The sequence below is a fragment of the Meleagris gallopavo genome, chromosome 8 (assembly GCF_000146605.3).
Source record: "Meleagris gallopavo isolate NT-WF06-2002-E0010 breed Aviagen turkey brand Nicholas breeding stock chromosome 8, Turkey_5.1, whole genome shotgun sequence".
NCBI lineage: Eukaryota > Metazoa > Chordata > Aves > Galliformes > Phasianidae > Meleagris > Meleagris gallopavo.
The window spans coordinates 16,265,825-16,277,648 of NC_015018.2; the positions used below are offsets into that span (position 1 = coordinate 16,265,825).

Genomic DNA, 11,824 nt, shown 5'->3' on the forward strand with positions numbered 1-11,824 from the left:
AGAAGAAAGTGCTCTAAAAATACAGTTCTCTTCAGGAGAAAGAATATTCTCCAGGAGAAAGAATGGATAATGTAGTGTTGGATAGTCGCAGGTTGAGTTTCAAGTTCGGAGTTTTGACTTTGTGCATCAAAGAGAATTTTATACTCTTGAGATCATGTGTCTTTTGGACAAATGTTCTGCTTTTTTCAGCAACTTTCAGGTAATTATTGAGATTACTTCTAAACTCAAGAAAGTTATTTAACTTAAAAACTATTTATCCAATCTTGTGAAGTAACCATTCTTTCTAGTTATTCTAAAATTGAAACATGCAGATACAGGAATAGTCAGAGTAGGAAAAGATTACAGTCGGACTGTTTCTGAAACACAGCTCTCATAACAGTTTTGTTTTTTTTTTCCATTGCCACACAGTTCCAATAAGCTCTCAAGTTTTGTTTCCTTTCTGCACTCTGTGCAATGCACAGGATAGATGTGGGGCAGAATCAAGTCAGAATCAAGTGTTATCAAACAGGAGAGAACACAACACTTTTTCTCCAAATGCTTATGTGAAATTGATATGCTTTCCATTACTTAATGTGTAAAAACTCTGTCCTTTGTTATGAGGCTTATGGATATCAGGAGATAAAAGCAAGACAAAGGCAGTGCCTAAAGGGATGATTTGGCTACCTGTTTACTTTTTGAGTATTGCCACCTTCTTTTTCACAGAGAAACAGCCAAATAGCATGTGAAGTGCCTCTCACTTAGACCTGCTTTTCCCCTCAGAAATTTTTTGGCAGGAACAGAAATCAAGAGGACTCTTTTTTTGTGGAGAAAACCTAATTTTACTTTTCTGTTAGCTGCAGCGTGACTAGAAAGACCACTGTATTTTTCCTCCTCCTTTCTTAACCCCCAAAAACTGATGTATTTTGTCTTGGTTTTTTTGTCTTTCAGGTTGCCTCAGTTTAAAGAAGAGCCTAAAAGCTACATGGGAACTAACATGAAGAAGGTAAGGGTAACTATTGTGCTGGCTGTTCAGCTCTTTTTTGTCTTGGGCTTGTGCTCATCCCTGTATTACTTATTTTCATTTATGTATTTCTTCATTCTTTTAAGTCCATAGTTCACTGAAAGAGCATGTTGAACTACATTCATTTAAGTCTGTAGGATTATGTCCCCATAGTCCAGTAGTGAATCTTACTAAGTATACTACTGCCTCGGTAGTCATTCTGGTTTGTGGGAACAATCATAGCTGCTATGGGCTAGAAGACCTGATGAGTCTTGGGACTTGATGCTTGTGTCTTCTGATAATTTGCTTCTGCTCTCTCTCCAGCTTCTTTCTCATCTTTTCTTATTCACTACAGGACTAATACTGAGCTCTCAAAATATAATTGCCCAGAAAGTAAAAAGCAATTTTTTGCGGCTGGTGAGACAGCATGAAAGCAGCATGAAATCAAGCTATTGTGGAAAAAGCCTTGGTAGCTTCTAGAAGGGGCAGCGTTCTGTAGCGAAAACCTTAGTTCAGATGGATAATGCCATCTCAGTTAGCAGGCAAATCAAAGTAGGCTGCTCTTTTCTTCTTTTTTTTCCCCCTTTCCTTAAGTCAACAGTTTTTTGAAGTTAAATATCAGGGTTTGTTCATCAGCAGTATTTCCTTCCATTCAGTATGTTTTTAGCAGCTGGGTTCAGTATATCAGATACTGTAAATGCGGCCTCACATGCTTATAAGTCTAACAGCTTCTTATGTGAAGGGAGGTTCAATTAAGGAATTCCATGTATACTTGCATACATATATATTCTTTCTACTCCATATAAGAAATGTCAATAAATATACAGGATAATACTGTTAAAAGTAATTGGGCAGAAAAAAAATGCTAGAGAAGAAAAAGCCTCTTTAAACTTTGCTTAATTATACTGTGTTTGTAGCATTATAACTTTTTTTTTTTTCCCAAATGACTTGATAAAAGTATCTTTTTTGTGTTTTGTAAATGTACATTTCGGAGACAGTATAGCTGTGTTTTGAGAGTCTGAATACTTACTTTTAGTAATCCAAAACAAGTTTGGTGCTTTAGTTCTGTGTAGTAATGTAATGAGAACATGATTGTTTCCTTTGCTATGGAAGAAAAGTGACTAGATCTGTGCTGGTGGTAGATTAGCCTAAGAGAAGGTAAAAGGGATCCGTTTAATTTACCGCAGGTACAGAATTTGTCATGGTCTGTGTGCAGAAGGGGTCTAATGTGAAGGTTAAGTTAAATTTAGGAAGGCTTCCCTTATCAAATGATGGCTACTCCAAGCTCAGTGATTCTGTGCCTTGTGTCTGATCTGTGCAGTTACCTTGTTCTGTGTATTTGCTGTGCATGGCGGGAGTCTTCCCTGCAGCCTAGCACTCTGCCATGTTATTTGTCTCTTTGAGTTTATTTTTCCTTGTTTAAACCATGCATTTGCCTATCTTTCACAGATCTCTTCATGTCTCCTCAACAAACTGGAACTAAGTAGTGGGGAACAGCCCAAAGCCCTGAACCAATTAGAGAGGGTATTGCTCTTTAAGAACCTGAAGGTCTCTCCCTCCCTTCTCCCTTCTTACCTTACTCCCTTCTTCCTTCTCTTGTAAACACCGTGTGAGAGATTTTCCTGTTATGTGTAGCAACTCTTCCTTCACTCATTTGTCACAGCATGGCTTTTGGGGAGAATGCATGCAGTGGTTGCTTTGCAGTGTTGTGGCTGCAGCTTGGGAGGCAAAGACCCTGGTGAGTGCTATCTAAGGCACGATTGTGGCATCTTCTGAAGGAAAGGAGTAGGATGGAATGGGCAAGGTTTGAATTTTCTGTGATGGTGAAAACCTGAAGAAAAGAAACATTTTTAGATAGCAGTCTATATTTAAGCTTGAATGTTTTGTCTTAGCTGTTGATCACTGATGTAACAGAATGCCAACTAACATGTCTTGGACAGTGCTACTCAAAGTGAATCTCTGAGCTCTTTTACTTGACAAAAAGCCATAGACTCCAGCTCTCTGAAGGGTTTTTTTTGGTTTGATTTTTTTTAAGGAACCTACTGTACATTTTCCATAACTTTTGGTAATGTTTTTTACTGAAGTTAGTGTTGTTCAAACACAGCATAAGCATTTGCTAATGAGGAATGAGTGGGGCCAAAGTGAACTGTGAAACATTTTAGATTCTGCCAATTCCCCTCTGAAGTTTCTAAAGAAATACTGTAGGCATGCTGATTGCTTTTGTGCTGGTCACAGAAGCCCTGGGAAGCTATCTTAGAAGGGACTTTCTCAGTTTTCTATATTGGTTCATAAACTTTATCTTTATTTCTTGTCTGCCTTTAATGCTATTTGGACCATAAGGAGCTGGATTGAAGATTTAGAGAGGTCTTTGCTATTTAGTTGTCCTGTATCTATAGTCCATAGTAATTTGGAAAGACAGTGGCTGGAGACTTGTGGATTTATGCAGTTACCCAGAAGAAAAGATGAGAAACATTTCCCTTTGTGGTAGGAAGGTATTGTAGCTAAACACTGGATTTTGAGATGTGAGTCAGGATGAACAGATCTGGGGAGTGGATTTTGTTCATAGTTGCCAAAGATAAATGTAATTAGTAGTTGCTGTACAGGCAGGTAGGTGAGATGATGACTGCATTGGTGTTTTCAGGACTTGGATCGTGGACTGCGTTCTCTCTGCATGCTTTCATGTCTTGAACGCTACTTGGTGTGCTGACCAGTTCCATGCTGCATCTAGAATGAGCTCATGTTTTAGTATAATCACTTTAGTTACTAATCATTGGCCCCTGCCCTTTTCTCTTGAGGCTTACAGTATGTTATGGAAAAACAAACGAGTGCAGGTAAGGTGGTTTGTAGAAAAATGGAATCTCATGGACCCTTAAAAGAACCTTGTAGTACTACATTTTGACTTCCCTCACCTTGAGATAGAGTATTGTTGTAAAAACCTCATCTACCGGAGAAAACATTAGGAGTTTTGTGTCTTGTATTTTTTTTTTTCCTTCTAGCATTTTGTGTACATATTTCTTTATGCAAAGATAACTAAGATAAATGTAATGGAATCTATACTGAAACCCAAGATGAATGAACAACAACTTTGAGCTTGCACTCTGCTTTGATTTCTAAGGAATATATTTTAAATACAGATTTCGAGTGGATATATTGTGGGAGTACACGCTTAATCTAATGTGAAGGACACTGATTAAAAAAAAAAAACAGCTATCGTATGACTGAGCGTTAGAAGGGAGGAGGGTTTTGGATGATGTTTAAAATCTGGATTTTTTCTAATGATCTATTAAATGCCATTGCCTGTAACCTTTAGTCAAGAAGGAAATCTTAGGTTTATAATCTCAGTCTGTTAACATGCATCTAAGCTTTGTAGCAAAATCAGGAAATGCTTTGGTATTGAAGGTAAAGCAAGCATTAGAAAAGTGTTCCTTTGGTCAAGAGGAAACTGGAGAATATAAATATAAGAAGCGAGATATTGATCGTTTTAATTCAATACAAAATACAGAGTGGAAGAAGATGTTACTTCTGTTTTTTGATACATGTATTGTTTTAGCATCTGCAGACTTAGAGTTTGTTAAAGCAACATGTCAATTCACATCAGCAAAACATTTCTGTTGAAGTGGTGCTTCTGCAGTTTTTTTTTTAAGCTATCCACTTGTCACTGTTGTTTTGCTATCTTATCTTTATGGCATAACAAAAGAGAGGGGCCAAGGAAAGATATGGGGAGTAGTCCTAAGTCATCCTAATAGTTAATCTTCAGAAAACCTATTTGTGTAGGATGTAGAATACCAAATGGTATGAGATAAAAAAGACCTATTTGGTAATCTCGTCCATAATACATAAATGTAAATACTTTACTGAATGCTTTAAAATTTAATTGAAAGCTTGGGATGGGGAAAAAAAGCAGCCATTTTGCTTCCCTGGCTAAACAGTTTGATATCCATGTGAGGCTGTTGTGACTTCATCTCCAGAGATGCATAGCTTCATCAAAATGATGGCCAATGGACATATGCCCTTTATAAACCTCAAATGGAAAAATCTTGGAGTTAGTGCATTGCATCTGGCACTCAGTATAAATGTGTATTGCACGCACCTTTTCAAAAGGACTGATGTTGATCTGAGTTGGTATATGCTCTTGTGTGAAAGGGGATTGGCAGTAGCGTTCAGATTGTCAGCACAGACCTTCTGGTAGGATGTTTCAAAAGTTGTTTCTCAGGAGCATTGCTGATGCTAAAAGGTATGGTACAAACACGCTTAGCCCCGAACAATATCTTGGTGCCGTTCTGCTGGTTCAATTTCTTTTTTGTTTTATTATTATTTATTAACATGTAACTTTTTACCTGACAGCAGGATCATAAAATCATAGAATGGCCTGGGTTGAAAAGGACCTATAAGTTCATCTAGTTTCCACCCCCCCCCTCCGCCGTGGGCAGCATTGCCAACCGCTAGACCAGAGCCTGGCCTTGAATGCCTCCAGGGATGGGGCATCCACAACCTCCTTGGGCAACCTGTTCCAGTGTGTCACCACCGTCTGTGTGGAAAAATTCCTCCTAAAATCTAAACTAAATTTCCCGTCTTAGTTTAAAACCACCCCTCCTTGTCCTATCACTATCCACCCTCGTAAACAGGATGTAGTAGTTAAAAGCAGTTAAAAGTGGTTAATTAGTTAAAAGCAATTTTGTTGTTTTCTAATTATGTGAAACAGGTGCTTAAGAGTTTAACATAAAATTAGTCCCTATTTCCTTCATACTTGAAGCAATTTTGTGAAATAGACTATAGAAGTCTTCTGATTCCCTTTTATCAGTTACTAAAAAGGGAGGAAATTAAATATGGCAATTTCTAGAGTAATTAGTTGGTCAAATAAAACTATCTTGTCCAATTAGCAGCCTTTGATGAATAAACCTATTGATAATATTTAAGTCTTGGGGAGATTTTAATATGTAAAGTGAAACTAATAGACTTGAAATAGTAGAAACTGGCAAGAATTAATGATAACAAGTATTTTATATAGCTCTTTGAGCTTGTGAATAGGAAAGATGAGATAGCAGACAATTTTTACACTGAAGGATTGTGACCTGTAAGACTTAGATTCACAAATCTACACAATTTTAGTTTTGGCTGTGTGCTTGCTATGTAAGTGTTTGTTAAAAGTTTAGAGGGATATTCTTGCTACAAAATTTGGAAGAAAGGCAAAGTAGTTCTGAATCTATTGTTAATAAGCTGAAAGAAACTGTCGCATAGCTAAAACTTAGGGATTTGTTGTCAGATGAATAGAACTTGTGGTGCAAAGAAGTTACACAAATGGTCTATTACATTGGGACATAACATTTTCACAAGCTTTGTTTGAATGAGAATAATTATAGACTATGTACAGAGAAAAGTCAAGATGGAAAAAGGGAAGAGAGGGAAAAACTGTCAGAATCTAGAAGACATAGTGACATTTAAAAGTAGTAGTAGTTGAAAAGAAAGAGATTTCAGAAAAAAAGGATTAGATTAAGGGATGCAGCTGTCTTCTAGATAATAAAAATCTGGCTCTCAGGATGTAAGAAATAAGAAATGTTATAGTCTAAAATATAATCTGAAATAATTTTTTGGAGAGGAATATCGTGTAGGGACTGTTCCCGGGACTTACGGAATGGTTTCCACTACCTGCAAGGAACCTGTTCAGTGTTTAAATTTTCACCACCAAATTGAGGAGATCTAACAGCATCAGAAAAGTTGACTTTTAACCCAAACCCAAGAGTAAGAAGCAGGCATTCCTGCACTCAGTCAAAACTGTTTTAGAAGGAAGCTATTTCCAAACCTGCTATTGCCATTGTCAGTGTAACTAAATATTGTAGTGTTGTTAGGAAGTTTTGGAACATCTATGCATGCCTGCAATAACTGTCACAGTCTGCAACAAGTGTCACAGTCTACGTTGCTCTTACTGTGGTTTGTTTGCCCAGTACTTGTGTAAGAACTAGTAGTAGCAACCTGGTTGACAAAAAGTTGGATTTAGAACTGAAGAGGAGTAATGATGGAAGGCGGTGAAATCAGAACATGGTTTATTCCTAAACCATTAGAATGGTATTTGTAGTGTATTGTGCACCAGGAGTGAATGAAACGTTACATAAACACTTTTGTAATAGTAAGAGAGGTTGCTGGAAGAAGGAAAACATGGAATTACTCAAAGATAAAGAGTAAATTGAAACAAAAAGTACTAGTGGAATAGCTGCAGTAAATTCTATGTTTCAGACATAGAGTGTTGGATAATATGGGGAGTCGGGCTGGTTTGCATGATTTTGTGCTGATTACTTTGTGTGGTATGTTTGACTGCTATTGTCTGACTTTGAGAGTTTTGAGGCAGCTTTGAGGTTGACTTGTATAGTTCAGTGTTCTGTCTGATTTTGTTGTACTGAAATTCTTGATGGTTTATGGTTTTCAGTTGAAAATGAGAGCTGGAGGAATGAGTGAGTCATCAAAATGGAAAAAGCAGAAGAGATCACCAAGGCCCCCTCGACATGTAACTAAGGTCTCTCCTGCAACAGAACAACCAGCAGCCAATACTAGTAATGTCACAGGTAGGTTGAAGTCTATTTCCAGAGACCAAACAGCATCTGTTCCAGAGCTATCTTGGAATGTCTTCATTTAATTTCTCTTAACAAGTTAATCTGCATTATACTCTTTTAAATTTTAGTTTTTGATGTCTGTAGCAATAAGTATGTTGTAGCTCTTCAGGTCCAGGAGAAAAAGTTTGAAGGAAATAGAATATGTATTGATGACAGAAAACACAGCTCCATTGCTAATATGACAGCATTTCTCTGCCTTCAGTGTGCCTCACAGTAGTGTGTTTCCTATAAGGGAAAGGAAAGGAGACTTTAAAAGGAGGCTGAGGTTATATGAAACTATTTGGTATGGAGGAGATGGAGGGTGCCTCAGGTATGTGAGGAAATTGAGAACAAAAACTCTGGAAAAAGGTGAGCTAAGGGAGTTGAATCTGGGGAGAAAAGAGTGCTAAAAGACTGTATGATGCAGTTGTCTGCAATAAGAGATTGTTGATCTGAGTGGCATATTCTTTCATGTACTCCTGAAGGATGTACTAAACATTGTATCAAAGAGGGTGGGGGTGATAGTAATGGAAGAAGAGCAAAGTTTGACCAGGGAAGAGATAAAGGTGGAACTAGGGGATGTGCAGAAACCTACGTATCTGGAACAGGTGAGTGAACATATTTCTCACTACAAGTGTAAAGATTGAAAGTGTGCATCCGTAATCCATGACATTTAATAAAAGTCATGGGGCTACGCGCATTGAGACAGGGAAATATGGGGGACACTTAAAACTGTTAGGGGAAGAATAGAAGCTATGATATAGAAAAAGACATGAGGAGTTATGTAGAGGAAAAAAAAGGTAGAGCAGTACATGAAAAGAGTTTGTGTGCAGGAAACTGTTCAGTATACACATTAATCCTTTGGCGTGTGCTTCAGTTCGCCTGCCGAAGTGATGCAGTCTGTGACAAGTGCTGTGAGCTTGAGAACATAATGCTGGGGGACTTCTATATCCTATTATTGTGTAATAGACTAAATAGTAACAGCTGTTTAAACCTCTCTTTTGGATGAGTCCCTCTGGCTGAAAAGTACTCTGTTTCTTGTGCGCTCTACATTTTGACGTCTCAGACATAAACATTAACAGTGAAAGGAAGCAGACAGGAAGTTTGAAACAATAGCTGTGTAAAAGACGTAGTTCTGACTCCTATTCCATTGTAGAAAGCTATTAAATATCATGTGAATGATTGTAGGGCTAGACAGTGTATTAATTGTGCAAAATGGCAAAATTGATTGTGTTAACGCATTGCATTTTGAAAAAATTAAGTAAAATCCTGCTACTTATTTAGGACACTTCCAAAAATCGAGTCAGCAATAAACATCCCACTATGCAAAACCATATGCATTTCACATGTAAATACACAATTCTTCTATGTATCTTTATTTGATTACCATGCTCTGGAGTGCATCTTCTCTTTGAAAATATTTGGTTTATTTATTTATTTATTTAAGTTCTCTTAAAGGAAGGCTTAGATTCTTGGAGCATTGTCTTGCATTTAGAAATAGTAAAAATACTCACTACTCTGTTTCAGACCTATTTGGATTCTATTGCAATTATTTCTTTAATTTGTTTTAAAGAAATAGATCTTTCCTTCCAGTCAAGGTTAAAAATAATAATAATAATAATAATAATAATAATATTCTCACTTTGAAGGAATGACTAAAACTTGATGCAAGTCTTTAAAGTGCTTGTCCATTCTATCAGAGTTTGAAGTACGCCTTTGGGACTATTTTCTACTTTCTTCTCAATGAGAGAAACCCTCTGCACCCTTTGTTTAATGATATGGATTACCTTATTCTATGAGTCTGTTAGATTCCAACTACTCTATTTTAATTTGGAGAACTTACAGAGTCTTGCTGCATTAATTTTGTATGTTCTCTACATTAATACGTAAGTATCTGAGATAGTGTGATGCCCTGATGAAAGTAAGCCTTTGCAGCTGTACTCACTGTATGAACTTGAGGCTAAGGTACAGAATTATGCTGACCTTTTTGCTTCTATTTCTTATCAGCAAGCGGAGTTACTTTCATAGATGCTCCTTCTCCCAGCTCCTCTGGAAGCTCTGAAAATATTTCATCTGCAGTCAGCCCTGCTACAGACAGCGGTTTGGAAATGTCCTCACAGACCACCTCCAAGGAAGACCTGACGGACTTGGACCCGGTCACTTCTTTGGGGCTTCATGCAGGATTGCCTTCAAATGAGGCCAAAGTCACTGATAATCAAAACCAGCCTGAACTCCAGGTATATGGTTGCTGATAAAGAAGAGCTATAACTTCTGGCATCGTTAGTAGTGGGTTTAGTATGCACGTGCTCTATTTCTTTTTTTGGTCACAGTGTTTATATTGTATTTTAAGGCTTAGGGTCAGAGTAAAACATCTTCACTATAAGTGATTTTTAAATTCACAAATATATATATTTTTCAGAACTGCAGGTGCTCTGAGTGGTAAAAATGCTAAGAAGGTGTAGATAGAAATCATATGCTGAGATTATGTAGTATTTAAAACAAAAAAAAAAGAACTAATGCTAGCCTCAGGAGCAGTAAAAACTGATTGTGGAAGTATCTTCAAAGTCAAATTCTAGTCTCATAGCCTATAATAAAATAAAATAGGTAAGAACTAGATGGAAATGAAAGTGTTGGAAAGAGAGGGCTGCAGATTATCCTATGTAATACCTTCTAATTTGTTTTTTGTTTTTTTTTTTTCCTTCTTGAATGACTGATATAAATGAAGAATGAAAGTCTGAGGGAGGAGAAGATCCAGTCAGCCTCTGTTGAATCTATTCCTGAGGTTTTAGAGGAGTGCACTTCTGTAGCAGAACATTCTGACTCTGCCTCAGTTCATGATATGGACTATGTAAATCCCCGAGGAGTACGTTTTACTCAGTCTTCCCAAAAAGAAGGTGAGAGATGGCAATGTTGCTGAACTCTGTTCTGCTTTCCACTATTCTATGTCACTTTCTGCTCTGAAGGTGATAAATTCCTGTTCCTCAGCTGGTCTGTGATTATTCCATTTGTAACACTTGTGAGACACCATAAAAAATTAGGAACAATTGTTAACAATACTGATATGTCTCTTATTCCTTTAGGAGCAGCACTGGTCCCTTATGGATTGCCGTGTATTAGAGAATTATTTCGCTTTCTTATCTCACTTACCAACCCTCTTGATCGCCACAATTCTGAGGTGATGATCCACATGGGGTTGCAGCTGCTAACTGTAGCTCTGGAGTCTGCTCCCATTGCAAACTGCCAGTCTCTCCTAGGACTTGTGAAGGAAGAGTTGTGCCGACATTTATTTCAAGTGAGTCTGATTTGCGCTAGCGTGGGGTTTGGCACTGGAGAGTTAGATACTAATTTGGATAGAACGGTCTATTGAAGTATAGCTTCTGAGCTTTGATGGATCTCAGTCTAAAATAAGCTTTCTGCTGTATTGTGATGAGAGTTCTGATTTGCACCAGCGATACAGTGATGTTGCGAAGCCAAAGATGTTCTCATGAGCCATTTTCTTTAGTCTAGGGCTGAGGAAGATGAAGCTGGTTTGAACAAACTGTTAATTAGGGATAATGACATATTGATATAGTTGGTTTTGAGATAATTATGGATGCAAGTTACTATCTTAGTAGTAGGTAGAACCTTTGTAGTACCCAGCTAGTAGCACAAGGGCCATCTTGGAGGCAGTTTTTCTCCCAGGTTACTTCTCCACAAAAATAATCTGATGACTTTGCAAAAAAAAAAAAGTTATAGCAGGAAAATAGTGTTATCACAAGCAGAAGGAAATTAAGTATATTTGTTCTCCCTTATAAAAATGAGACCAGGAGGCTGAATAAGGGGTTGTTTTGTTTTTCTTGTTTGTTTTCAATATTTGCTCTGGGAGACCACATGTTGATCTCAAGGTTGTCATGAGTACCAGTACTAACAGCACATAATGAGTAGCCTGTGTAATTCTTAAGGCTTTTTGTCTTTCTGTTCAGCTACTGAGTGTTGAACGGCTCAATCTGTATGCAGCCTCCCTCAGGGTGTGTTTTCTCCTCTTTGAGAGTATGAGAGAGCATCTGAAATTCCAGTTGGAGGTGAGTTTTTTTTGAGTTTCAGTATGTACCTAGTAATAGTTCCTCAGGCTTGTTAAAGTCTAGGTGATCAGATGCAGTCCGAAAATCACTGAGTGGATAATGGGTAGGCTAAGTATTCCTTGTCTTGTTAGATAATGAAGCATCTTTGAGACTAATATACTGTAGTTGCCTACTTTCATTCCTTTTTTCTTTTTTTTTTT

General features: G+C 37.5%; 1 protein-coding gene across 5 annotated transcripts in view; it reads left to right on the top strand.

The window, feature by feature from the left end:
• Window positions 1-11,824, top strand: part of GBF1 (golgi brefeldin A resistant guanine nucleotide exchange factor 1) — a 93,628-nt gene that overhangs the window by 56,599 nt on the left and 25,205 nt on the right. For 3 of the 5 annotated variants that reach the window (XM_010714425.3, XM_010714426.3, XM_019617599.2), the window contains exons 7-13: window positions 928-982; window positions 2,429-2,527; window positions 7,401-7,536; window positions 9,571-9,800; window positions 10,289-10,457; window positions 10,644-10,855; window positions 11,526-11,624. In XM_010714425.3, coding sequence (XP_010712727.1) covers window positions 928-982; window positions 2,429-2,527; window positions 7,401-7,536; window positions 9,571-9,800; window positions 10,289-10,457; window positions 10,644-10,855; window positions 11,526-11,624 — 1,000 coding nt within the window. The remainder of the gene's footprint in view (window positions 1-927; window positions 983-2,428; window positions 2,528-7,400; window positions 7,537-9,570; window positions 9,801-10,288; window positions 10,458-10,643; window positions 10,856-11,525; window positions 11,625-11,824) is intronic. The other 2 variants (XM_010714427.3, XM_010714428.3) reach the window with 1 other exon arrangement.